Source organism: Staurois parvus, unplaced genomic scaffold (genome assembly GCF_062004578.1).
Source record: "Staurois parvus isolate SC_StPar_1 unplaced genomic scaffold, SC_StPar_1.0 ptg000061l, whole genome shotgun sequence".
NCBI classification, from domain to species: Eukaryota; Metazoa; Chordata; class Amphibia; order Anura; family Ranidae; genus Staurois; species Staurois parvus.
In genome coordinates, this window is record NW_028317857.1 from 2,915,584 (window position 1) to 2,943,190 (window position 27,607).

Sequence of the window (27,607 nt, forward strand, 5' to 3'; positions counted from 1 at the left end):
CCAGAGACTGCGGACAGCACAGGGATGACCAGAGACTGCGGACAGCACAGGGATGACCAGAGACTGCGGACAGCACAGGGATGACCAGAGACTGCGGACAGCACAGGGATGACCAGAGACTGCGGACAGCACAGGGATGACCAGAGACTGCGGACAGCACAGGGATGACCAGAGACTGCGGACAGCACAGGGATGACCAGAGACTGCGGACAGCACAGGGATGACCAGAGACTGCGGACAGCACAGGGATGACCAGAGACTGCGGACAGCACAGGGATGACCAGAGACTGCGGACAGCACAGGGATGACCAGAGACTGCGGACAGCACAGGGATGACCAGAGACTGCGGACAGCACAGGGATGACCAGAGACTGCGGACAGCACAGGGATGACCAGAGACTGCGGACAGCACAGGGATGACCAGAGACTGCGGACAGCACAGGGATGACCAGAGACTGCGGACAGCACAGGGATGACCAGAGACTGCGGACAGCACAGGGATGACCAGAGACTGCGGACAGCACAGGGATGACCAGAGACTGCGGACAGCACAGGGATGACCAGAGACTGCGGACAGCACAGGGATGACCAGAGACTGCGGACAGCACAGGGATGACCAGAGACTGCGGACAGCACAGGGATGACCAGAGACTGCGGACAGCACAGGGATGACCAGAGACTGCGGACAGCACAGGGATGACCAGAGACTGCGGACAGCACAGGGATGACCAGAGACTGCGGACAGCACAGGGATGACCAGAGACTGCGGACAGCACAGGGATGACCAGAGACTGCGGACAGCACAGGGATGACCAGAGACTGCGGACAGCACAGGGATGACCAGAGACTGCGGACAGCACAGGGATGACCAGAGACTGCGGACAGCACAGGGATGACCAGAGACTGCGGACAGCACAGGGATGACCAGAGACTGCGGACAGCACAGGGATGACCAGAGACTGCGGACAGCACAGGGATGACCAGAGACTGCGGACAGCACAGGGATGACCAGAGACTGCGGACAGCACAGGGATGATCAGAGACTGCGGACAGTACAGAGATGACTGCTGACCTTTGGGGAGGGAGGGGGAGCGGGTACCTGAATTTGACAGGTACCCGCTCTTACTTCCGCAGAGTTTTTTTTTTTATCTTACCTGTTCCTCGATCCAGCCGCGCGCTGTCTTCCCGGCTTCTGTAGTGTGGGCGCTCGTCGGACAGCCGGATGCCCAGTGCGCATGCGCGAGAAGCGCTGCGCTTTGTGATTGGTCCGGCGGCTTCTGGGATCTGTCATGTGTCCCAGGTACCGCCTTACCATTCACAAGGAGCACTGCTTCTTGTGCATGCGCACTTGGGACCCGGCTGTCACGCACACTACAGCCGGGAAGACAGCGCACCGCTGGATTCTCCTGGCGTGCCCACAGATAAGGCTCGGCGTGCCGGCTGTGGCACGCGTGCCACGGGTTCGCCATCACTGATATAGTAGAATAAACTGTGAAAAGACAGTGAAGACCCAGGAAAAAAAAAAGCAGTAACAGCAGCTCTGAAATCTCCCAGGACTATTCCAGTTTAAAAGGGGCATGTGCAACATACTTGTCACAGCTACATGTCTGTTAGATTTTCCGTCATCTATAGTATCCATGACTTCTTCAGGACTACAAACGAACCGCTCAGTACAACCCTACAGAGGAAATAGAAACTTATTAAAGTAGAAATTAAACACACAGTATGAATACATAATACAGAAATATGGGTGTGTATATACACACACTCATATACAGTTTTCACAGCAAATAATTATAAGACCCACCTTTACATACGGAACTCTGTTTTTGTCTTCATGAACAGACAGATTTGTTTTCGACACTGAAATAAAAGATGGAGAAATTTGAATGCGTACATTAGCAGCATAGTCTCTGCACAGGTACCATCTCAGTCAAGGATTGTGCACAGCAGTTTCAGAGGCAAGTCTCAAGGCTTCATGGGAAAACCTAACAGCTTCTGATTCCCTAAGAGAACTTAGCATTGCACACTGCCAATCAGAAAGACAAGACAATCATTGTCTGGAGGCTTGTTAAGGACAGTAACATTTGCCCACATTCCGGCCTTTTTTTAATAGAAAAAAAAAATCATCTGTCCTAAGACTGGTAAGTCACATATAAGGGGTGTTTACAACGCCAGAGTTGTCAAGTCTTCCTTAAAGTATTACTAAACCCACAACAGGAAAATCAGTCTGTATATGCAGTAAAGCATGCGTGTTTTATTCACTGTGGAACCTAAGGGGTTAATCCTCTGCATTGTGTAAAAACGCTGTTTGATCCTGACTTCTCTGATCCTCCCCTTCTTCCAGTGTCCCCCTCATCTACCGATAAGACATATTGTGTTGATTCACTCTGCACATGCTCAGTTTGGTTTGTATTGCTAGAAAGGTTTTTTTTTCTTTTCTTGGGAGTGCGCATATGATCAGCACAGGGCCAATCAGCACTGTCCAGACAGAGGTCAGGGGTTCTGCATCCTCCTAGGGAAAAAGGAAAACTCCTACAAGCTTTAACCAATGCTCGGCTGGACACTGATAGAAGTAACAAGATTTCTCTAACTGCTGATGAGAAAAGGTATTTAGCAGTTTATATTTACTGAAATAATTACACTTCCATGTTCTGTGTACTGTGGGAGACCAGATATAGTGAATGCAGGGTCAGGGGTTTAGTAACACTTTAAAACCTCTTCTCTTTTGATCCCCACAGGAAGTCATGGCATGCTACACAAGAGAGCCTGGATACCTGAGTACCATCTGACTGTCACTGTGGCCCCTTCCTCCTGGGGCAGTGAAGCAACAAGACAGTTCTGAGAAAACATTATGGCAAACTTCATTTTGCCAGCTAACTTGAAGCCTGATATCGGAGCCCTTGGGAAACCACATTTGACTTTTTCTTAGTTTTGGGCTTGAAAACTGTGGCCATAATTCAGCAGTCTGTTGTCGAGTTGGTGGAGCCCATTCCCCATGTCACTAAGTTGGCAACCTAACCCCAAGTCTATCCTGGGTGGCAACCACGTATGCCTCCATAAATACAGTGGAGAAATGAGTTTACCTACAGAGGGACAGGAAGCATTATTCACAGGATTAGTAGGTGAAAAACAAGCCTAAAAATGCAGCCTGCACATCTAGGGACCAGCAAGCTTAAATAATAAAAATTTTATTTGGGGTTCAGATACACTAACTTGCTAATGTATTTTTTTTTTTTTTTTTTTTAAAAAAGTGATTTTTGATCTTTTTAATTCTGCAGCTTTTATGAATTACTTATGATCCTGCCATGTAGGTCTTTGTTCAGATACTTCCTGTTTATAGACTGACAAGGTTTTGAGGCTTTGTCCCACATGTGCCCATGTGTTTTTACCCTATCACACATGACCCCCAATGCAGACTGCAAGTGGCTGTGCCACAATACAACATTCCACCACATGCATGCACCACATGTGAGTTAATAGGCTATCTGCATATAAAACTTACCATCCAACAGATCTCTTATCTTGTCTAGATAGATTTCAAAATATGACACCTAAACAAAACAAACCACTTATGAGTACTTATATAAACATACTTCACTGTAATTTTTTTTTTTTTTTTTTAATAATGGTTTTTTTGCCTAGGCTATTAAACAACAGGTTGCCCCTTTACTCATTAGATAGCTTTACTTTCTTTAGCAAAGCCTGCATTTAGATTGGGCAGAGATCAGCCATCTTTAAATAATTATATTAGCACCTTGAAGACCCTGGTATCAGCTTTGAATATAATTCCCTGAACTGCTTCTTCTTTGGACAGATCTTGGTATACTCACAACCTGCAGTCAGATAGGCGGGGTCTGCCTCAATATGGCCATTATCCACTAGGGTCTGGCCTGAGAAAGATCACAACTATTTGGATGAATGTTGTAGACACAGCAGATATATTCAGAAAAAGAGTTGGGAAGCAAACAGTATGGTGGGCATATCAGCATTTTAAAGGCTATCTCCACCTTTAGCAGTATGGTACACCCATATTTAGGGTGTACCATGTTTCTATGCACCCCAACCTTCACCCCCCCCCCCCCCCCAACACCTATGACAGCGGAGAGAGTTCCACTCACACAGCCTGTAATTCCTTCACAGAGATCTGGGAAGGAACTCCAAGTCCCACCTGCCACTGTGGTAGATGGAATTCTAGTTCTCAATGGATGATGAGTGTGCTGATCAGAGCACTCAATCCACTGACTCTTCCTGAAGCTCAGTAACTAAAAGCCAGCACAGAGGTATGTGCCTGTGATCCACTAAAAATGGGTGCAATACTTTGCAGGCTCCATGCATTTTTCTTTTTTCTTTTTAAAGCTTAACTTAGTGTTTGAAGGCCAACAGTATGTGGACACCTAATTGTCACACCTACAGTCAGGTCCATAAATATTGGGACATCGACACAATTCTAACATTTTTGGCTCTATACACCACCACAATGGATTTGAAATGAAACAAACAAGATGTGCTTTAACTGCAGACTGTCAGCTTTAATTTGAGGGTATTTACATCCAAATTAGGTGAACGGTGTAGGAATTACAACAGTTTGCATATGTGCCTCCCACTTATTAAGGGACCAAAAGTAATGGGACAATTGGATTCTCAGCTGTTCCATGGCCAGGTGTGTGTTATTCCCTCATTATCCCAATTACAATGAGCAGATAAAAGGTCCAGAGTTCATTTCAAGTGTGCTATTTGCATTTGGAATCTGTTGCTGTCAACTCTCAAGATGAGATCCAAAGAGCTGTCACCATCAGTGAAGCAAGCCATCATTAGGCTGAAAAAACAAAACAAACCCATCAGAGAGATAACAGAAACATTAGGCATGGCCAAAACAACTGTTTGGAACATTCTTAAAAAGAAGGAACGCACCGGTGAGCTCAGCAACACCAAAAGACCCGGAAGACCACAGAAAACAACTGTGGTGGATGACCGAAGAATTCTTTCCCTGGTGAAGAAAAGACCCTTCACAACAGTTGGCCAGATCAAGAACACTCTCCAGGAGGTAGGTGTATGTGTGTCAAAGTCAATAATCAAGAGAAGACTTCACCAGAGTGAATACAGAAGGTTCACCACAAGATGTAAACCATTGGTGAGCCTCAAAAACAGGAAAGCCAGATTAGAGTTTGCCAAACGACATCTAAAAAAGCCTTCAAAGTTCTGGAACAACATCCTATGGACAGATGAGACCAAGATCAACTTGTACCAGAGTGATGGGAAGAGAAGAGTATGGAGAAGGAAAGGAACTGCTCATGATCCTAAGCATACCACCTCATCAGTGAAGCATGGTGGTGGTACTGTCATGGCGTGGGCATGTATGGCTGCCAATGGAACTGGTTCTCTTGTATTTATTGATGATTGACTGCTGACAAAAGCAGCAGGATGAATTCTGAAGTGTTTCGGGCAATATTATCTGCTCATATTCAGCCAAATGCTTCACAACTCATTGGACGCCGCTTCACAGTGCAGATGGACAATGACCCAAAGCATACTGCAAAAGCAACCAAAGAGTTTTTTAAGGGAAAAAAGTGGAATGTTATGCAATGACCAAGTCAATCACCTGACCTGAATCCGATTGAGCATGCATTTCACTTGCTGAAGACAAAACTGAAGGGAAAATGCCCCAAGAACAAGCAGGAACTGAAGACAGTTGCAGTAGAGGCCTGGCAGAGCATCACCAGGGATGAAACCCAGCGCTGGTGATGTCTATGCATTCCAGACTTCAGGCTGTCATTGACTGCAAAGGATTTGTAACCAAGTATTAAAAAGTGAAAGTTTGATTTATGATTATTATTCTGTCCCATTACTTTTGGTTCCTTAATAAGTGGGAGGCACATATGCAAACTGTTGTAATTCCTACACCGTTCACCTGATTTGGATGTAAATACCCTCAAATTAAAGCTGACAGTCTGCAGTTAAAGCACATCTTGTTCGTATCATTTCAAATCCATTGTGGTGGTGTATAGAGCCAAAAATGTTAGAATTGTGTCGATGTCCCAATATTTATTGACCTGACTGTATGTGAGCTAGTTGGACATCTCATTCTAAAACCATGCACAGTAATAAGGAGTTGCCCCTTCCATTTGCATCTATAATGGCTTCCAATCCTCTGGAAAGGCTTTCTTTAAGATTTTGGTTTGTGACGTGGAAATGTTCGCCCCTTCAGCCAAAAGAGCATTTTGGAGTTCAATTACTGACGCTACATAATAAAGACATGGCTCCCAACTTAACGAGCTCCTCAACACCTACCCTGTCAAATTCTGTCTTTGTGGAGCTGGCTTGGTGCACAGGGGCAAATTCATATTAGAACAGGAAAAAGCCTCCCCTTGACTGTTACCACAATTTTAGAAGTGTACAGTAAGACTAAATTGTATTTGTACTGTATGCTACAGCATCAACACTATCCTTCACTGGAAACATGAACTCAACCTGAAGGGTGTCCAAATAGTTTTGGCTATATGGTACATAATCTACTAATGCCAGCCCACGTCATGTCTGTGATCTACACAAAGGCCTTGCTAATGAAAGTACAGCTACCCTTTAATGCGGGCAAAACTGACTTTAGTTCTGAAAAAAGGTTGAACTGAGGGTAGAAGACTTGGCAGTAGTGCATAATTCCACATGGCAATATTAACCTTTTATTGCCGGTGTGGCGCATGTATGCGTCCTCTCGGAGGGTGGGCTTTAACACAGAGTCCTCATATATGCAGCCCTATGTAAAACAACTCCCTGTCCTGAGAGTGTGCACCCTGCATGCTGCCGGCACAGACACCGGCGAGGACTGGAAAGCTCCCCGATGCTTTATAGCGATCGGGACCTTTCTGATCATCTGACCTCTGTGACAGCCAATTACATCGGTCACATGGCCAAAATGCCCGCCTCCGTCTACCAGCAATTAAATGCTCCTAAAGGGCCAGGAGGGGTCGGCGGGAAGGGGTTAAAGCAATACAATCTACAGAGCAGAAAAAGAAAAGGAGGGGGGGGGTTGGGGAGGAGATGCCACTTTTGTGCTTTCAGACTGTAGAGGACACAACTTTAAGGCACTTTATCTTATGCTGTGTTTTGGCTTACCTTTATATGAAACTCCAGGTTTTCATCCATTGAATAAATGTAGTTAAATATATCTTGCACTATTCTAGGAATAATCCCCATTCCATCTGGATCATGTAATTTTCCCTAAGTATAAAAAAAAATAAATAAAACAAACCATTCTTATCACCACAGTAATACAATATCACATAAAGCTGCAAACTGCATACACGTTTTTTTTTGTTTTTTTTTTACCTCCATGGTGTGGGTCTTTCCAGATGATGTCTGTCCATAAGCAAATATTGTACCATTGTATCCCTCGAGTACATCTGAAGGAAAAAGCATTAGATATTATTGCAGGCAAACTGACATTCCCCATTCTGAAAAGCCTCTTAAAGCAACTTTATTGCTATTTTGAAAGGTGGAACGCAATCCCAGCAAATCAAGCAGAGAAACTCGGAACTGTGCTAAGCCCTGTGATCAGGTTCACACTGATGCAGTGCGGGAACCCGCAAATGATTTGGACAGAAATTGCACCACATTCTTGTTCAAATCACATGCGATTCTTTTGCAGTGCCATTTGAGCCATTCATTTTGTATGGCTCAAATCACACCCGCAGGAAAGGTGCAGTACCTTTTTTTCCTGCACTGGAATCGAATCGCATGGATGTTCATACCCATGTGATCCGATTAAGCCAATCGCACTGCATTTTGCAAACTGTTTTGGGGGTGCGTTAGCATCCCACCACACGGAATGTGGTTCTGATACGGTGCAGGAAACGCACAGAATTCGCTGCAAATCCTGCACATCAGAACCGGGCCTGAAGCTCTTTCAGCAGTAAAGTTCAGTAGTGAGGGTAGCAGAACAAGCAAAAATTGAGTACTGTGTAGCAGATAAGAAGCGCCACAGAAAATACAAAATAAATCAAATAATAAGCAGCACCTCTAACCAAAAAAGGTAAAATAGTGTACAAATAAAAAGTGCGCTAATTATTCACAAAGAATGCAAGGATAAATAATAAAAATATAAATAAATTCATAAATATAAACATAAGTCCAGCCACCATAACAGTGATAGTCCAATATCAACTTCAATGTCAATCTTGAAAACAAACACCCATGTGCAAATCCGACACCAGATGAAATGAATACACTCACCAGAGCTATATGCTGATTATATTATAAACCAGCATGATAGCATTTTGCTCTGGGAGCGATGATCTGCAGGATATCCCAGTAGAGGAACAGCAACCAATAGTGATCCAATCAGCATATATGGAACAGCTAAGCAGCAAATGATCTTCCAATAACATGGGCAAAGCTCGAGGAATAAGAAGAGATATGATGGTGCAGTACTTTTAAAACCAGTAAAAAATTATTAGTAAAGTATTGCACTCACAAAGAAGGTGTCTAGCCGACACCAGCAATGGCCTAGTGGATGTGACGTTGGAATGTTCCTCCCAGCTGTCGGCTGTGTTGATCGCGGCGCAGGAGGTTCGTCCCTTGGTTTTTCCCTTGTGGATGTGGCATTATAGAGGCTGTCATTGCTGGTGTCGGCTAGACACCTTCTTTGTGAGTGCAGTACTTTACTAATAAAATTTTACTGGTTTTAAATGTATTGCACCATCATATCTCTTCTTATTCCTCGAGCTTTGCCCATGTTATTGGAAGATCATTTGCTGCTTAGCTGTTCCATATGTGCTGATTGGATCACTATTGGTTGCTGTTCCTCTACTGGGATATCCTGCAGATCATCGCTCCCAGAACAAAATGCTATCATGCTGGTTTATAATATAATCAGCATATAGCTCTGGTGAGTGTATTCATTTCATCTGGTGTCGGATTTGCACATGGGTGTTTGTTTTCAAGATTGACATTAAGTTGATATTGGACTATCACTGTTATGGTGGCTGGACTTAGGTTTATATTTATGAATTTATATATTTTTTTATTTATCCTTGCATTTTTTGTGAATTAGCGTACTTTATTTGTACAAAAAATTGAGTACTAATTGCTTGGGATTGCCAGTTTTCACCAAAAGAGGGACAGACTTGCTTTAAATAAGGATTGCAGCGCTCTCTCAAGTTTCAAGACCCCCAGGGCAGATAACAATACCCCTTTATTAATATAAAAGAAAGGAAAAAAAAAAAAGAAAAGAAAAAAAAAAAACGAAGGATCCCCATGCTCACATCAATTACACACTGAAGAAACGCAAAGCTGAGGATATTGTCCCCTGCTATCGCTGACCAACGTCACATCTAAAAAAAATTCTGAACTTCATCTGTGCTGCCCAGATCATTTTATTTTGTTGCATCTTTTATTCCAGGGCATGGTAAATAGGTTTCAAGGCTTTTGTCATATGACCATAACATTTCCACTGTTATCACCTAATATTTCACCAGTTACTGCTGTAATAGTATACATTTTACCACTAAGTTTCATCCGTAAGTAGACATTTCTTTTTTTGATGTAATAAACATTTTTGATGTGTGCTAAATGTATAAAGCATGCCATAAAATGTACTTGTGCACCAACATGCAAGACATCAAAACTTCAATACCGCTGCTCTCACAATGAAAATTCAATAATACAAGTTAAATCTCTTTAACATGCAGTGCTACAGAAGGTCGAAAATTCTAATAGCACAATGCTGTGACCACATTAGATCCACATATAAAAATGTACAAATCTTTGAACTTCCTGAGCTTTGATGTTTACTTAGATTAACAGAGTAAAGTATGCTACAGTAAAAATGGTTTTAAAAACAAAAGTGACACGGATAACGTGCAAAAAGCTTTCCCGATCCTTCATTCTAGTAGAGGTATCTGTCAAGTTAACTACATACAACAAGATGAAAATCATTCTGTTTCACTAGAATGTCTGCTGTGATGTGCACTAAAAAAAATAGTAGTGTAGCGCAATTCATTGCATTGCACTGCAGCCAATAGAACTGAATGAAAATTAGATTTTTTTTACTTTATATCCCAAATAGTGCTGTGCTGATAAATGAGTGGATTTAGACTCCTCCCGATCCTATACAGAACTCAAAATAATACAAATTAGTGACTGTGAATAATATATGTACATACTATATAAATATGATTATTAGAAGTCCTCGAGGAAGTCACGTGCCCTGTGACGAAACGCGTTGGAGCAGGGCTTGGATGACGTCACCACGTTCGATCTTGATATGGCAAGTGTAAATTTTCATATAGCACCATTTGCACAATGTTGCTACAGTTATAAATAAGGCTGGATATATTTGGTGTGCTTTAGCACCTGTGCAATGTGAGTGACATTTTATATGGTTTTAGGAAACAATTAAGGTTTTAAAGCACTATCTTTAGTATTTAATTTCCATGGTTATATCTTTTTCATTTACATGCAAATATTTTCACTTGCATGTTGTGGAGCAGAGGAGCATCATAACTATCTCTGAGCATAATGTGGAGTGGTGACCATAGTCCATTAACCACTTTCCCGCCGCCCTGTATCATATATACTGAGGGCAGCAGGGGTGCGCAAAATCTCACACACATTTTATATATATATATATATATATATATATATATATATATATATATATATATATATATATATATATATATATATACATATACATACACACACACACACACACACACACACACACAGTGGGGCAAAAAAGTATTTAGTCCGCCGCCAACTGTGCAAGTTCTCCCACTTAAAAAGATGAGAGAGGCCTGTAATTGGCATCATAGGTAGACCTCAACTATGAGAGACAAAATGAGAAAAAAAATCCAGACAATCACATTGGCTGATTTGGAAAGAAATAATTTGCTTTGTTATATATCCTTTGTTGGCAATGACAGAGGTCAAACGTTTCCTGTAAGTCTTCACAAGGTTGGCACACTGTTGCTGGTATGTTGGCCCATTCCTCCATGCAGATCTCCTCTAGAGCAGTGATGTTTTGGGGCTGTCACTGGGCAACACGGACTTTCAACTCCCTCCAAAGGTTTTCTATGGGGTTGAGATCTGAAGACTGGCTAGGCTACTCCAGGACCTTGAAATGCTTCTTACGAAGCCACTCTTTCGTTGCCCAGGCGGTATGTTTGGGTCTTCCAACATGACAATGATCCCAGCCACGTTTCATCTTCAATGCCCTTGCTGATGTAAGGAGGTTTGCACTCAAAATCTCACGATACATGGCCCCATTCATTCTGTCCTGTACATGGATTAGTCGTCCTGGTTCCTTTGCGGAGAAACAGCCCCAAAGCATGATGTTGCCACCCCCATGCTTCACAGTAGGTATGGTGTTCTTTGGATGCAACTCAGCATTCTCTCTCCTCCAAACATGACGAGTTGTGTTTCTACCAAACAGTTCTATTTTGGTTTTATCTGATCACATGACATTCTCCCAATCCTCTTCTGGATCATCCAAATGCTCTCTAGCAAACTTCAGATGGGCCCGGACATGTACTGGCTTAAGCAGGGGGACACGTCTGGCACTGCAGGATCTGAGTCCCTGGCGGCGTAGTGTGTTACTGATGGTAGCCTGTTATGTTGGTCCCAGCTCTCTGCAGGTCATTCACTAGGTCCCCCTGTGTGGTCCTGGGATTTTTGCTCACCGTTCCTGTGATCATTTTGACCCCACGGGTTGAGATCTTGCGTGGCGCCCCAAATCGAGGGAGATTATCAGTGGTCTTGTATGTCTTCCATTTTCTAATTATTGCTCCCACAGTTGATTGGTTCACACCAAGCTGCTTGCCTATTGCAGATTCAGTCTTCCCAGCCTGGTGCAGGTCTACAATTTTGTTTCTGGTGTCCTTCGACAGCTCTTTTGTCTTCACCATAGTGGAGTTTGGAGTGTGACTGTTTGAGGTTGTGGACAGGTGTCTTTTATACTGATAACAAGTTCAAACAGGTGCCATTGATACATGTAATGAGTGCAGGACAGAGGAGCCTCTTAAAGAAGAAGGTACAGGTCTGTGAGAGCCAGAAATCTTGCTTGTTTGTAGGTGACCAAATACTTATTTTCCACCATAATTTGCAAATAAATTCTTTCCAAATCAGCCAATGTGATTGTCTGGATTTTTTTCTCATTTTGTCTCTCATAGTTGAGGTCTACCTATGATGCCAATTACAGGCCTCTCATCTTTTTAAGTGGGAGAACTTGCACAATTGGTGGCTGACTAAATACTTTTTTGCCCCACTGTGTGTATGTATGTGTATATATATCTATATCTATCTCATACACACACGTGATTTTGCACACCCTACCTGCCCCACTATTCACGGCCTTGGCTGTCAATCACTGGGTCCCAGACGGGGAGTACTCACCAGCTCCCAGTGATCGTTGAGCATTACCGACAGGGGGAGAGAACTGTAAACAATACAGTCCTCTCCCGTCAGCTCCGGCAGGTTGCTTTGTATGGCTCTGCATAGCACAGCCATACAAAGCAGTGTGCTTACAACTGAAAGCACAAACACAGCTTACATTTAAACAGCACGCAGTTAACCCTTTGATCGCCTCTCATGTTATCCCCTTCCTGCCCAGTGCCATTAGTACAGTGTCAGTGCTTTATTTTAGCACAGATCACTGTATTGGTGTGACTGGGGATGTCATTGACAACAGTTTCCCCCAGTGTCAAAATGCCCTCTGCAGTTCCGCTATAAGTCGCTGATTGCCGCCATTACCAGCTAAAATTAAAAAAATCCCAGTATATAAACCGCCATTTGTAAATGCTATAACTTTCATGTAAACCAATTAATTTACACTTATTGGGATTTTTTTTTTTTTTTTTAGCAAAGACATGTAGCAGAATATATTTTGGCCTAAATTAATGACGAAATTGGATTTTTAAAATTTTTTTACTGGACATGTTTAATAGCAAAAGGTCAAAAATAGTTTTTTTTCTCAAAATTGTCTTTTCATGGCGCAAAAAAAAAACAAAAAAAAAAAAAATGCACAGGCAATCAAATACCACCAAAAAAAAAAAAAAAAAGCTCTATTCATGGGGGAAGACATAAATTTAATTTGGATGCAGTGTTGCATGGCCATGCAATTGTCAGTTAAAGTACAACAGCGCCGTAACGCAAAAAATGGCCTGGTCAGGAGGGGGATAAATCCTCTGGAGGGCAAGTGGTTAAAAGGAGGCACATGTGCTTTATGACCGAACACTTAGTGGGAGGTCAAAATACTGAGGTGAGAGTACACCTGGTGGTGGTTAGTGGCGCACGGAGATGGAAATAATATTTGGCATATCAACAGGTTTTGAAGTTTATATGCAATTTTTTATTTTGAATATGGATACACAATATTTATTCATATATATTTATATAGTTTGTGCATATATTATTCACAGTCACCGATTGTATTATTATGAGTTCAGTACAGGATTGAGAGGAATCTAAATCCACTGATTTATCAATGCAGCACTATTTAGGATATCATGCTTGGACAAGGAGTCATACAAGGACAAGAAGTCATATGTGGTGCATAGCTGCTGGTATTCTCGCTCTTCTGTATAGAATTTTTATTGGTATTTACATAGTAGCTTGCAAGCGATATAGTGATGGGGAGAGATTTGTCTTCCATAATGTACTCCAAGAAACGGATTTTACATGGAAGTCAAAAATTCAATTTTTTTTTATAGTACAGCATGGGACACAGAGCAGCTTTAGTTATCTATCACGGATGTCCCAAAACACCTAAGTGAGTGGAGGGCAACACCATGGCAACAAGCCCCCCCCCCCCCAAATAAAAAAAAAAAAAGCAGAAACAGGAAAGAACCACTGCAATCAGAATAGGCCTTCACAGCGGCTCTAACATCCACCTGTTAAAAATTTGGATGAACCCAAAGACTGTCTACCGACATGTTGTGATGTAAGGGGAGGGGCTTGGTGACATAATGATGCTTGCGGTCAGCTGACCCGCTCTAAAGAGCTCACGGACCAGTGAGAACTTGTACAGCCAGAGGGTGTCAGCTACATTTTTACATTATTGACTTGTGCGTGCAATATTGAGTGTAATGAAGCACCTGTACCATGTGAGTGGCTATTGCATATTTTAGTAAAATGTCAGTTTTTAAATAAAGCGTTATTGGTTTCCCTATGTATTTTTTATATGCTCGCTGAGTGGAGGAGAAGGAAGGAGCTGAATCAACAGTGAAGGAGAGTCTTGGTAGAAGTCATACCACCAATATATGTCCATTTAAAGGACACAAGCCATTTTTAACCAAACTTAATTGTGAGGTCAAAAATCCCAGGTGAGAGCACAACTGGTGTCAGTGTTGGTGGAGGTACACCATATATGATAAAAGGAAGATTTATACGGCACAAGTCATTTTGAAATGAAAGAATCAAAGCTGTGGAGATGGACTTCATTAGTTTATAGTTATTGTGCACACTGTTTATTATATATTTCTTTATTACCCACTTCATACTGGGATTTTTCATGATATTTTATTTGGCATTATGGATGATTAAGAAAAGCGTGGCACATTAATTGAATTTTTTTGTCATTTGCACATCTGTACGAGTATGTGTAGGTGTGGGTGGCTTTTCATTTTCAAATAATTTTTTGAGGTAATTTAGAATTGCTCTCAGGTTTTCATATATATATTTTAGATGCAGGAAAAGCAGTAGTGGAGGAAAGGTGCAAGTCAAAGCAGACCATTCCCATAGTGTCCCCAGAACATCCATCACAAACGCTTAGGATCCCTGGTCCTGGAAATGAACAAGGTCAAGGTTTGCAATGAACCTGGATGCCAGAAGGTCCAAAAACCCAGTTTGTCCCCCCCATCGACAGCTCTTCTCAAACACCTCTGGTTAAAGAGCCCACTGCCCCAGAAATTTTTTTTTATTGGACTGAACTCCTATAGGGAGACCTTGCTGATGTGACCAAGTCACCAAGTCCTTGAACAGAAAAGTAATCCAAGACTCCTCCTCAGCCCGCTAAGTTGGTGACCATTGTAAGCACCTTCCAAGAAAGGGGGAGAAAGATTTTCCTGTCTCAAGCGATGGCAAAGGCATCCACAAATCCGAAGACCAAAAAGTGCTGGAGAGTAAGGACGTCAGGAAGTCTAACAACTGCAGCCTCCTCTCTTATGCCTCTTGGACCATTGCGAGGCCCAGGTACCTTTCCTCTGAGCGATTAGAATGGATCCAGATAGAACCAGTCTCCTGACCCCTGTTGGAACCATTAAAAGTCTGGGAAATTATGCAGAAAAAAAGCAACAGTGACCACTGCCTTCAGACAATGGCAAAAAAAAAAAAAACCTGAAGCCTCTCCTACATGGCAGGGGTTACATCAAGGAGAGGAATTCCAGTCTTTTCCTACCAGTGTCCAATCACCTGTAGGTGGCACATATCCCTGGTAGCAAGAGTTACTAAAGCTGCTCTATGTCCCATGATATAAAGATATTAAAAGGGAAAAAAAAAAAAAAAAATTTATATATATATATATATATATATATATATATATATATATATATACACATATACATACACACATATATATATACACATACATATACATACATATATATATATACACACATATATATATACACATATATATATATATATATATATATATATATATACACACATATACACATATATATATATTTATTTATTTATTGCACAGAACACCTGTCATGTCACCATACGCCAGTAGATGTTTTGACACAGCTTCTGGTGTGTATGGGAGCTAAATGGACAAGAACTAAATATTGAGGCTAAAGATTTCTTTAGTTATGACACGAAGGAATTTAGCTCTTTTAACTAATAAAAGCACATCTTTATTATGTTTTAAGAGTTAACCAAAACCATTCTTACCTTTAACAATTGCTTTAGCACAGGCATTGTAAACTTGTTCTTGAGATGTGTTTGATTGGAATACTCGGTCAAAGACATAAGGTTTGGTCTATATCAGGGGGGAAAAAAAAATAAATAAAGTCACATCAGCATGGAGGTTATAGTGGACAGGTCATAGTAATGGATATAGTGGTATGGATAAAGGCATGCCATCCTGACACAAGTGCTAGTTATAGAGGAGAGACTACATTGCAGTGTCCCGATACAGGTTACTATAACAAAAACATAAATTGAAGCACAACACCACTGCAAAAAGGTTCAGACGTGACTATTCCAATAAAAGTCAGGGGACAAGCTAAAAACAGCCAATGCGTTTCAGGAGTCCAAAAGTATCATTACATCTCAGTAAACAGGAGATGTAATGGTATTTCTTCCACTGTGATTACAAGCACCCGTCATGTCAGCAACTGGTTTGGCAGTCATACCAGCTGTTTACAAGACCTGTGCTGGTAATCATAGTGGAAAATATACCAATAAAAAAAAAAAGGTACAGTTCATTTCTAGTTCGTTCACATTGTTTTCAATCACGCCCTGATGAAGGTGGCATTTTTTGGACCTCCAGAATCTGCTGGTACTTTTTGGATTTTTTTCCCCTAATTTATTTGAATAAAACTGCATCTGGGCCTTTCAGCAGCGGTGTGCCACTCCAGTTCACATTTTTTGTTACATTACACTACAAGCCGAGACAGTAGAGATCTTCCATGGTGTAGAAGCCTCCTCTTACATCAACACTTTAGGATAGCAATATTGGTAAGATAATTAACGGATACAGTGCTATTTTTTTACCTTCTTTAACAAATACAGCTTAGGACAGAATGTAGCACACTGCTCTTATACCAACATGCCACCTTATACTAGCATGCCGTCATCTGGTACAGAAGCTGGGTATGATGAGCTGAACAAATATATATATATATATATATCTCCATATCCATCCATGCACACATATACACACATACATACATATATACAGTTAGGTCCATATATATTTGGACACAGGCACGATTTCAGTTTCTCAGGTATTATCCATTATATAACTATAGTTTGAATATGTTTTGGTAATGGACTGAAAGTGCACACTCTCAGGTTTAATGTGAGGATATGTACATTCAAATTGTAGGAAGGTAGGAATTACAGTTCTTAAGAAAAGCCAACCCCCTTTTTCAAGGGACCAAAGGTAATTGGACAATTGAATCAAAAGTTGTTTCTTGGCCAGGTGTGGGCTACTCCAGTGTTATTTCTTCATCAATTAAGCAGGTAAAAGGTCTGGAGTTGATTCTAAGTGTGGTATTTGCATTTGGATTCTATTGCTGTGAACCTACATCATGTGTTCAAAGGAGCTGTCCAAACAGCTGTCCATGCAAGTGGAAAGAGTCCATTGTAAGGCTTCAAAAACTAAACAAATCCATGAGAGAGATAGCAGCAACATTAGGAGTGGCCAAATCAACAGTTTGGTACATTCTGAGGAAAGAAGAATGCACTGGTGAGCTCAGCAACATAAAAAGGCATGGACGTCCACGGAAGACAACAGTGGTGGATGATCGCAGGATACTCTATATGATAAAGAAAAACCCATTCACAACATCCAGACAAGTGAAGGACACTCTCCAGGAGGTGGGCGCATCATTGTCAAAGTCTACAATCAAGAGAAGACTTCACGACAGCAAATACAGAGGGTTCACCACAAGGTGCAAACCAGTCATAAGTCTGAAGAATAGAAAAGCCAGATTAGACTGCCAAAAAAAACATTTAAAAAAGCCAGACCAGTTCTGGAAAAGCATTCTTTGGACGGATGAAACAAAGATTAATCTGTACCAGAATGAAGAAAAAAGTGTGGAGAAGGCTTGGATCAGCTCATGATCCAAAGCACACAACGTCATCTGTAAAACATGGTGGAGGCAGTGTGATGGCATGGGCATGCATGGCTTCCAGTGGCACTGGGTCATTGATGTTTATTGATGATGTGACAGAAGACAGAAGCAGCCGGATGAATTCTGCAGCGTTTAGAGATATACTGTCAGCCCAGATTCAGCCAAATGCAGCAAAGTTGATTGGACCGTGCTTCATAGTACAGATGGACAATGATCCAAAACACACTGCAAAAGCAACCCAGGAGCCTTTGAAGTAAAAGAAGTGGAAAATTCTGCAATTGCCAAGTCAATCACCTGATCTCAACCCAGTTGAGCATGCATTTCATTAGCTGAAGGAAAAACTAAAGGCAGAAAGACCCACAAAACTGAAGACAACTGCAGTTAGAGCCTGGCAAAGCATCAGAAAGGAGGAAACCCAGTCTTTGGTAATGTCCATGGGTTCCAGACTTCAGGCAGTCATTGCCAGTAAAGGATTCTCAACAAAATATTAAAAATTAACATTTTATTTCTGATTATAATTATTTGTCCAATTGCATTTGAGCTCCTGAAAATGGTGGGACTGTGTATACAAAATGGTTGCAGTTCCTAAATTATGTATTTGATATTTATGTTTAACCCCTTGAATTAAAGCTGAAAGTCTGCACTTCAAATTCATTTGGAATGTTTCGTTTTAATTTATTCTGGTGGCATACAGAGCCAAAAGTATGAAAATTGTGCCTGTGTCCAAAAATATATGGACCTGTGTACACACACACACACACACACACACACACACACTAGATTTCACACACCCTTTTTTATTTTTTAATAGAGCATGTGCAGAGTATACTTGGAAAAAAGAACACATGGCTAGCTAAATGCAGCAATCATTTTCCCCTTGAACAAATGGCAAGCTATAATTACACGATCGCTCATTATATACAGCACAGGCATATGACCCATTATAAAGGCCACATAGCTTTAAAACAGACTACTTAGACACAGCACAGAAGCCACATTAAATCATCACACATCTGAGAACTTGTACATTATTTACAGTGAAATCTGTTCTTCATAAACAAATGTCACCGGTCACACCGCTTTGATTTAAAATCGTGTGATTTGTGTGCAATTTCAGGTGTGATTTCTGAAGACTTTATTGTTACTTGTGAAGATTTTTAAGAATTTCTTGCAATTTGCAGTGTGATTCCCATTATATTCTATGTATGTGAAATCGCAACAAAAAACTGCAGAAAAGGTAATGCATGAACTACTATAGAAATCGCGCTGCAGCAAAATCGCACGTTAAGACACTGACATTCATTAGATGTGATTTCAGATGCAATTTCAATTCGCAAATTCGCACCTAAAAACGCACCGGTGTGACAGGGTACTAAAATAGGATTACATAAATATTTTCTATTCTACACTGTTTTATAGCCAGGGACTTTCTTTTTTTTAATCAGACTGTTTGTGTTTCTAATAAAAACTGTTTCCATACACAGTTAAGTTTTTGTTTTAACAAAACAACCCAAAAACAAGTGAACAAGAAAAAGCTGAAAATAACAAGCACTTGTACAGGTCCGACACACGGGCCGACCCTTGCAATGTTCCAAAACATAAGCAATAGAAGAAAAAAAAAAAAAAAACCCACAAAAAAACAATAATCCGCCTGCCCCACTGCCAATCCAACAACCAACAACACTCAGTTCTCATTATACATAAGGAGGAGGACCATAACATAAGGAGACAACATATTATAAAATAAGAGACTAGTAAGTCGTCACACCCACCAGATCATTATTTCTCAGATATCAAGCAAATCCTTAAGGAGGGCCGACACACCACCTATAGCTACAGGAGTCCAAAAAATGAAAAAACGCAGGGTCATCATTACTCAGCTGACTAAATACCATCAGATATAGTTCACACTTATAAAGTCACAGTACCCGTCAAATCAGAACTACCGGAGCGCCCTCACTCAATCTATCTTTGACCAAGTGAAGTGGTGCAAGGCCCGGGACACCCAGTCAAGCCTCCCAAAGTTTAATTTACCTGCACACTCCCTATGTTGAAATACTAATTTCTCCCAATGTAACATGTTGTTAACAGTTTGACCCAACCTGATTTCAAGAGCGAAGTAGGAGACAGCCAATGTTGAGCTACGAGTTTCCTAGCCACAAATCAGAGATGGAGAATAGCAGTATACAAATGAGAATCAAAATTCTCCTTGTCCATCCAGCCAGCTCAATCAACACAGTTTCGGGTCTAAGGGTAGGGCGAGAGAATATTATAGAACAATTACATGACAGAGGACCAGTAACGCACCAACTTGGGAACACTTCCAGAGCGTGTAGAAGAGTACCACTCTCAACCGTGCAATGCATGCATAACGGAGTGTCCCTCCTACGCCAAGAAAATCATTTCTGTGCAGTGCAATAAGTACAATGAATTATAAAAAGCTGGGTACGTTTCTGGGAGGAGGATAAGGATACTGAAGTGACATTGGATAGTATTATGGACCGTTCTTCTTCCGAAATGGCAGCTCCTCTGTCAACCGATTGCTTCCACACATGCGGGAAAAGTGCCCTCTGCCATGTATCCCAGGTTTCGTTTGCCCATCTGCGGGCCCAGGACTGGCATAGCGGGTGCCGCAGGGTAAAGGGGAGGAAGGAGAGCAGACACACGTCCGCTCTCCTCCCCATCTTGTTCCTGACCTGGAAGAGACCTGTATGAAGTCACTTCCAGGTCCCCGTTGACAGTTTCTCCAGCCAGCATGGTCAGGAAAGAATGTAATGAAATGCGGTCTGCACTGCATCACATTCAGTGGAGCATAGAGGAGACATATAGGGTCTTTTAAACCCTGCATGTTCATTAAAGAACCTGTCATCAAAAAGTCATCACAGAGGACTTTTTGTCCCCTATGTGAAGAAAAAAAAAATTATTTTAATTGTAAATAAACTCATCACATAAAATTCCCCCCCCCCCACCTCCACATATACACAAGTGCAAACAAATGCACGTATTGGGGCACCAATGTATGAAAACGACGCTTGTGATACACATGAGAGCAATAATTCCAGCACCTGACCTTCTCCGTAATGCTAACCTGATGACCTAGGGAACTTTAAAGTTTCGCCTATAGAGCATAAAGGGTACTGTAGCTTGGCTCATAACTTTTTTTAGCTGATTCCTAGATTCAAAGCAAATTTGTCAAGCCCCGAGTGCGTTTTTGAGAGGAGCTTTTAGGCAGAAAAACAGTTGACGCTCATAAAACGTGCATAAACTCGGCATTTAGGAGCGTTCAGTGTTTTCAAGTGTACATTGAAAAATGAGCAGAGGGGAATGTTTAGGGAAAAAAAAAACCCCAAAAAAGTATAAAAGCAAATGCCCATAAAAACGCACATAAAGTCTTGTGCAAGTTGAGCTACTAAGAGCATTCTTTGTGCCACTTTTTCTGCCAGAGGTTTTAGCATTTTGTTCTGCCCCTAGTGTGCCTGGACTCTTAAAATTTATCTAACTTGCTCCTTCCCTATAACATAGGGAGAACATAGGTGTGCCAAGCAGTGTAAATTCCAGCTCATACTCAGCATGCTAAGAACAGGGCTGAGTGTCCAGGCTGAGTGACTGCCAGTCACCGGCTCTCTGCTCTGCCCCTCCAGTGATAACTGGAGCACAAGGCTGTGGAGGGGTGTGGAGAGGATGGTTCAGGCTCCTAGCTGCTCGCTGAAAGGCTGAGCAAGCTGCTAGTCCAAGCATCTGGGTAGATACCGACTTTAAAGTTGGGATCTCTCCCCTGCCCGGACTGGCTTAGTGATCCACCAGGGAAGTAGAGCCAGCCGAACTTTGGCTATACTTCTCCTTTAAACTTCAGTCCTAATCATAATGCATCTGCAGCTAGTCCAGAGGGAAACTTCCAACTTGTCTGACAAATAGCACACCGGAGTGACATCCTCAGCTGCCTACAAAATATCAAATCACCAAGATGGATAAGACCTAAAAACATTAAAATCAACTATATAATAAGATAACTGCATGGTGGTGATGCAGTAATTCGATTTATTAGAGAATTATTTGTACTAGGAGAGGGGGAAGCATGCCTGCAGGGAGAAGCCATGTTGTGTGATCAGATGCCCAATCCCAGTGCACTCCCCGAACAAAGCCGTGTTTCAAGAACCAACCCTAGGCTGTGCTGCCCTGCCTGGTAAACATATTTTCCACAATGTATCACTTGATTGTCATCAACAACCTCATTCCAATTAAGCAACAAAAAGCAAACTAAGCCTATACACAGCAACTGTGTCTGCTTCATTTGTAGCTGCATCGAACACACATTTCACACAGGTTTTAGGACTCGTTCACACCACATTAGCTGAACTACACTGATCTGCGTAGGTCAACACAGGCTCAATGCCAGGGCACACAGAAATTGTTTTCTTTGTGCCCTGTTCTGACCCCAACACTGTTGAGGTGAGCTGTATAAAATAGGCAACCACTGCAGTGCACAGAAGTGAAAGAAATGTCATTTGCAACCTTTCAAAAATGTAAAAAAAAACAAACAAAAAAAAAAAAAACATAACACAATGCTAAACGGTGAGGCTTAAGTGCAGGCACCAATATATTCCCATTTTATTGAATCACTTCCCCTTAAAAAAATTTAAAAAAATACACTACACAACTATGTGAAAGAATTTTCTGAATGTATAGTTCAGCAATGGGCAAACTACGGCCCGCGGGCCGTATACGGCCCGGCGGACCTTTTAATCCGGCCCGCGGAGCGTGATGTGAGGCTGTCAGGATGTGTGTAGGCGGGGCAGCGTGACGAACGTGAGGGGAGCTAGGCTCCTCTCACAGTCCGACCTGAAGACCGGAACGGCGCGGGAACACGGCGAGAGGAACGCACGGAGCAAAGGTAAGTAAATTGACACAGGGGGGGACTTACTATAGGGGGGATGAATTACTATAGGGGGGATGAATTACTATATGGGGGATGAATTACTATGGGTGACACATACACATCATTCATCTACTCTTGGTCCGGCCCCCGGGTCCAATATATGAACCCATTGCGACCCTCAAGTCAAAAACTTTGCCCACCCCTGGTATAGTTTATGTACAAAGATATTACCTATAGAGGTTAAAGGATATGTTCACCTTTAAATGAAAAACAAATGCACATTTTTTTGCAGGTAAAAAAAAAAAAGCACCAACGATCAGCAGATCACTCATACTTGGCCTCAACCATGACCCCAGTATAATATAACCAGGCCTTTATTGCCATCTCTGTAAGGGAGATTGACCTGTTTTACTTGTACTGTTTAGCAACTTCACTGAAAGTTAAAAAAAAAATAAAAATTTTTGGTAAAGGGGAAATCTTCCAATGGAGACACTAGCTCTGGTGACCCTGGTGATAACCAGGAATTTCCTCACGTCCTGTTTTGGCTTTGGGACAGGAAGGGAAAGCTCCCCAATGGGAAATGGACAGGGGTAATAACCCCAGTCCCAAAAAAAAAATGATTTGCCATTATTGTAGTTCTATTTTTAGAATGTATTGTTGCTGCATTATTTTGTGTATTTTATATCTGTCTGGAGTTGAAGCTTTATAGGCACACTGACATTTTTAGAGCTGTAACCTATTTATAATAGTGATGCACTAATATTGGCAGCCGATAATTATCGCCCAACAATAGGGTTATCTGGGTTTTGCCAATGGGGGGGGGGGTGCCCAGAATGATTTACTTCAGTGCTAAATTGTGTCCTATTGGCTTCAATGCAAAAACGTCTCTAAGTTTTTTACTTTTAGCCCTCATGCACACTTGATGTATTCACAGCGGCTGTTTTTGGCTTTTGGTGGGTTTTTTCAACAGCCAGTAAACCCCCCAGCATGTTATCCTATGTGTTTTTCAGCTAACTTTACCAGCGTTATGCGTGTGCATGAGGACTTATATATATTTCATTTTATTTTCTGTTCAATTGTTACTTTCAATAAGTTATTTTAGGTTACTGGATTGTATTTTTAAATTCACATTATTTAAAAAGTCAAATAAAATTACATATAAAAAATACATTTTTTTTTTTTTTTTTTTTAAACGGTCTATTTCAGTTTTCGGCCAAGTGCATCCTGAATTTTTGGTTTCACTGCAGAATTTTCATTTTGGTGCACCACTAATTTATATGCATAAAAATAAGTCTTGAGATTCTTCCCCAATAGAAAACTATAGTAGATGTCTGATAGGCCACTACTAGTTACAGCACCCTAAAGCTCTTGATCAGCTAAAACTTAAAGCGGAGCTCCACCAAAAAGGGAAGCTCCGCTTGTTTGCACCCCCCCTTCCACTCCCACATTGGCAGTTTTGGGGGAAGAGGGAGCGGGTACCTAGTTTTGACAGGAACCTACGCCCACTTCCAGCTCAGTTCACCACACCCTTCCACCCCCCGCAGTCTTCTGGGCCACTTCACAGGTCCCAGAAGACTACGGGTCCAATCACAAGGCACAGAGCGACTCACCCATGTGCAGTAGGAAACCGGCTGTGCAGCTGCAAGTCTTCACTTCCAGTTTCCCTTACTAGCAATGTCAGCGCCTGGAACCTGGCCAGGAGTGAAGAACTAGCCCAAGTGACAACAGCATGGGACCCCTGGATAGGTAAGTGTCATATTAAAAGTCAGCAGTTAAAGCATTGTTAGCTGCTGACTTAATTTTAGGGGGGAAACCAGAGCATCTCTAAGTGGTAAAACAAAACAGAGAAATCAGGTAAGGGGTCTGCTCTGATAAACAAGTAAGACAAAGGAAGGTTTGAATACAGACATCATTGATAGGCTAGTAAGGGCTTGTGGAGACCAGCCATTATTATTTACAGTGCTCAGCATAAATGTGTACACCCTTTGAAAAGTAAGATATTAATAACTGAATGAACACAAGAACAATTTACAAAATGTTGACAAAACTGAGTTTTCTAGAACATTCGTTTAGCTCATTACATGAAAGTAAGGTTAATAATATAACTTGGATTACAAAATCTTCAGGTTTACTCAAATTAGTTGATGCACAAATGAATACACCCCACAACAAAAACTACTACATCTAGTATTTTGTATGACTTCCATGATTTGTAAGAACAGCACAGAGTTTTCTAGGCCTGGAATTAACAAGTTGGCGACATATTGCAACATCTATCTTTTCCCATTCTAGAACGACCTCTTTTAGAGCCTGGATGCTGGAAGGAGAGTGATGCTCAACTTGTCTCTTCAGAATTCCCCATAGGTGTTCGATTGGGTTCAGACCAGACATTCAGAGACATACTTGACAACTGAATCACTTTCACCCTGTTCTTCAGAAAAGAAACAGTGGCTTTACATGTGCGTTTTGGATCATTGCCATGTTGGAAAAGTGCATGAAGACCAAGGGCACAGAGTGATCTTCTCTTTCAATATACAGCAGTACATCTGTGAATTCATGAGGCCATCTATGAAATGCAGCCCCACAGAAGGACAACGCCACCACCATGTTTCACAGTAGGCACCAGGCATTTTTATTTGTACTTCTCATCTTTGCAACGCCATACAGTTTTGAAGTCATCAGTTCCAAAAACATTTATCTTTGTCTCATCACTCCAGAGTACAGTCTCAGTAGTTGTCTTCTTTTTCAGCATGAGCCCTGGCAAATTCTAGGCGGGCTTGTTTGTGCATGGGCTTTAGGAAAGGCTTCCTTCGTGGACGACACCCATGCTTGGCATTCCTCTGCAGTGTATTCATCTGGTGTAGCAGGGACGATCTGATGACCGACTCCTCTTGAATGGGAATGTTAGTAAATTTTAATTCAATAATCCAATCTGCTGCAGTGCTGATCAGTGTATTCTGACAGTCCCCACTGTCAGAATACAATAGAACGGCGGAGAGGAATTCTCCATTCACCAACTGTTCAGTTTTTTTTTTGATCAGCCTACTGGCTGAACAAAAAAAAAAAAACACAACACACAACCATGTATGATTAGCTTAAAGTTCTTAAAGTAGAATATGCAAAACTTTTTTTCCTTCATTTTGAATAGAGTGTCCCATTTCAGAAATTTCCCTTCACTTCCTGTCCCATAGCTAAAACAGCAAGAGAAAGGAAATCCCTGAAAATGAAGGGAAACCCTTGGGGACCCCCAGGTTACCAGAACAATTGTCCCCATTGGAAGATTTCTACTCTATTACGTTTCTGGGGACAACCCAAAATTTGGAGTTTTATATACTTTCAATGATAATGGTAAACAGGACAAACAGAGAGGGTGAATCTCCCTAACAGGGGAAGAGACGGCAATAAAAACTGACAGGGGTTCAAATCCCTCTCCACACCTGCCTATAGTTATACTTGTATATGTGTGTGTGTGTTTTTTTTAACTCCGCATCCACAGTACGTATAGCCACTGACTTTTAGCTTTTTAAAAATCGAATGAAGTTCCTGTAAGGTTGTGTATATTATGTGATCAGTCCCATAGTCCTGTACCTGAACAAAGATCTCCTTATCACAACTGAGGCTCAAGGGTGTGCCTGTTGCCAATTCAATGAAAATGCTACATGATGATGAACTATACATTTCATACCTGTGTTTATTTTTAAAACATGCTACATCTTGTACAGTGTCTGTCAGTCTGAATAACAGACCATTCACATTTCCCGTCATCTTTTAAAAGGAATCTGACAAGAAGTGTAGCACAGCAGTAATCCTGAAGTATACTCAATATTTTTCCATTAAAGGCTGCTATTGCCTCTCATACTAAAGCTGCTAATCCCCTGGCTGCAATATTTCTCCAATGGCTACAGACTTTGAGCCCAGGTTCACACTACAGTGGTGCAGCAAATCCCATGTGATTTGCACAGGAAACGCACCGCATTCCTGTACAAATCACATGCGATTTGTATGCAATTCGATTACAGCCATACATTTTGTACGGCTCTATTCACACCGCACCAAAATCGTGCAGGACCCTTTTTTGGTCCGCACTAGAATTGGATCACATAGGTATTCACCCCTATGCGATACGATTCTGCACATTGCACTGTGTTTTGCGGACCGATGTCCGGGTGTTAACATACACACCCGCATCGGTTCGTATGAACGGGGTGCGATTGTGATGCAGTGTGGAATTCGCACTGAAAACGCTGTGAATTCCGCACCGCATCAGTGTGAACCAGGGCTCAATGCAGGTGCTCTGACTTTCCTGATTGGCATGTTAGTTCCAAGTCACTGTCACAGAAAGCTGAGGCAAAAAAACTTACCTCAAGCATTTTCAGGAATTGGTCAGCAATGACAGTCCCTATACTTACATTACTATATCTAGACACATCAGTGTGATTACCTGTATTGCAGCAAACTGTATTACACAACATATAAACATTGCCTTCATCACCATCCTCCCTGTGAGCACAAGCCTTCATTTCACAAAGTTGCTTAGTCAGGATAATGAAGAAAAAAAAAAAAAAAAAACCCTTTCTAAATACAGGACACACCTTCACCGTAGGAGAGAAATCACAATGAAACAGGGCAGACAGATTATATAGACGTTCCAACTGTACTGATTATTAATAGAGTCAACACTAACTGACATCCCCCTGAAATAGAAACTTGCAGCTCTGAAAAGCAGAGCCAATGACAGAAATATTTATAGGACATAGGAAATAGATGCAGACACAAGAAACAAAGAACAGTCTATTCCAGAAAATAGGAAGGGCAATCAGTAGGAGCTGTAAAATGATCAGAAAACAAGTTATTGTTCTGATACAGCAGAGGAGCATTCAATTTACTTTGTTGAACCTTATTGCCCTGCTAAGATTTCCTTTTAAAGGGA

General features: G+C 41.6%; 1 protein-coding gene across 1 annotated transcript in view; it reads right to left on the minus strand.

Annotated features, from left to right (window-relative positions):
- KIF5B (kinesin family member 5B) overlaps window positions 1-27,607 on the minus strand; it is a 96,264-nt gene that overhangs the window by 44,924 nt on the left and 23,733 nt on the right. Inside the window, exons 2-7 of the mRNA XM_089668686.1 lie at window positions 15,892-15,979; window positions 7,327-7,400; window positions 7,114-7,218; window positions 3,506-3,554; window positions 1,808-1,863; window positions 1,591-1,678 (exon numbers count right to left, since the gene is read on the minus strand). Coding sequence (XP_089524812.1) covers window positions 1,591-1,678; window positions 1,808-1,863; window positions 3,506-3,554; window positions 7,114-7,218; window positions 7,327-7,400; window positions 15,892-15,979 — 460 coding nt within the window. The remainder of the gene's footprint in view (window positions 1-1,590; window positions 1,679-1,807; window positions 1,864-3,505; window positions 3,555-7,113; window positions 7,219-7,326; window positions 7,401-15,891; window positions 15,980-27,607) is intronic.